The sequence below is a fragment of the Rhincodon typus genome, chromosome 45, assembly GCF_021869965.1.
Source record: "Rhincodon typus isolate 14 chromosome 45, sRhiTyp1.1, whole genome shotgun sequence".
Lineage (NCBI taxonomy): Eukaryota > Metazoa > Chordata > Chondrichthyes > Orectolobiformes > Rhincodontidae > Rhincodon > Rhincodon typus.
Window position 1 is genome coordinate 498,892 of NC_063376.1, and position 1,677 is coordinate 500,568.

A 1,677-nucleotide genomic window follows, 5' to 3' on the forward strand; every position below is an offset into this window, starting at 1 on the left:
GACCCTCCGACAGTGGGGCGCTCCCTCAGCACTGACCCTCCGACAGTGCCCACTCCCTCAGCACTAACTCTCCGACAGTGCCCGCTCCCTCAGCACTGACCCTCCAACAGTGCGGCCCTCTCCCCATTAATTCTGTGTAATGATGTGGAGCGCATGCTGTGTTACCTGTGATGTAGAGAGCGCTGCTCTGGTTTGAATGTACCTCCGAGATGGTGATGTGAGGGAGGCACTTGGTGATTTTTCGAGTGGACAGCTGTACAGTGTAGGACCTCGGCTGGTCCAGTTGCGTCTCATTGATGGTTAAACTGTAAATCTTCCCGTCATCTGTGAGCAAGAATCATTAAGGTTTTAAATTGGATCAGTTCCTCACCTGTAACAGTCAGAGAACTGCACACAGCTCCCCCAGCGCGGCTCAGTTGCTGGGGTTCCTTCAGGGCCTGCTTAGATAAATGTGAGATGCTGCATTTTGGAAAGGAAAATCAGGGCAGGACTTATACCCTTAATGGTAAGGTCCTGGGGAGTGTTGCCGAACAAAGGGACCTTGGGGTGCAGGGTCACAGTTCCTTGAAAGTGGAGTTGCAGGTAGACAGGACAGTGAGGAAGGTGTTTGGTACGCTTGCCTTTATTGGTCAGTGCATTTGAGCACAGGGGTTGGGAGGGTCATGTTGCGGCTGTACAGGACACTGGTTAGGGCCACTTTTGGAATACTGTGTGCAATTCTGGTCTGCCTGCTTTGGGGAGATGTTGTGTAACTTGAAAGGGTTCAGAAAAGATTTACAAGAACGTTGCCAGGGATGGAGAGTTTGAGCTACAGGGAGAGGGTGGGGCTATTTTCCCTGGAGCATCGGAGGCTGAGGGGTGACCTTATAGAGGTTTATAACATCATAAGGGGCATAGATAGGGTGAATACCAAGTCTTTTCTCCAGGGTGGGGGAGTCCAAAGATAGTGGGGAACAGGTTTGAGGTGAGAGGGAAAAGATTTAAAAGGGACCTGAGGGGTAACTTTTTCACTCAGGGTGGTGCGTGTATGGAATGAGCTGCCAGAGGAAGGGGTGGAGGCTGGTACAATTACAACATTTAAAAGGCATCTGGATGGGGACAGGGATAGGAAGGGTTTAGAGGGACAGGGGGCCAAATGCTGGTGAATGGGAGTAGATTAATGTAGGATACCTGGTCAGTATGGATGGGTAGCACCAAAGGGTGTGTTTCTGTGTTGTACAGATCTATAATGCACCTGTCAAAAGTAGCAATGATCGTTCTGTCTCTTGCCCGACCAACTTGATCTTTTTGAAACGCATCGAGGAATGAAAGGTCATCTTGAAAACTCGCTGGCCACTGGACTGTAGGTATACCTCCACACAGTCACATGTGTGGGCCGTATCACTCGGGTCTTGGGTTACCAAGGGTGGAATGTCCCGTGTACCCAGCACATACAAATACTTCCGATATATCGTGTCATTCCTTGGGTCAGTGGCAAACTAGGAGGGAAAACAATAAGGGAATGAAAATCTCCATCCTCACAGAAAAATCAGGTCACAGCACAGAAAGAGAGATTTATTTATACTGAGCCATCAGGTTATTGATAGAGGAAAGACCAGTTCACCATTATCACCATTAAGCACGGGGTTAGATACAGAGTAAAGCTCCCTCTACACTGTCCCCCATCAAACACTCCCC

The 1,677-nt window shown here is 49.3% G+C and overlaps 1 protein-coding gene across 1 annotated transcript in view; it reads right to left on the reverse strand.

Annotated features, from left to right (window-relative positions):
* LOC125487763 (F-box only protein 24-like) overlaps window positions 1-1,677 on the reverse strand; it is a gene marked incomplete at its 3' end in the record, with an annotated part of 17,608 nt that overhangs the window by 2,370 nt on the left and 13,561 nt on the right. Inside the window, exons 5-6 of the mRNA XM_048620011.1 lie at window positions 1,235-1,478; window positions 166-324 (exon numbers count right to left, since the gene is read on the reverse strand). Of these exons, the coding sequence (XP_048475968.1) occupies window positions 166-324; window positions 1,235-1,478 (403 nt within the window). The remainder of the gene's footprint in view (window positions 1-165; window positions 325-1,234; window positions 1,479-1,677) is intronic.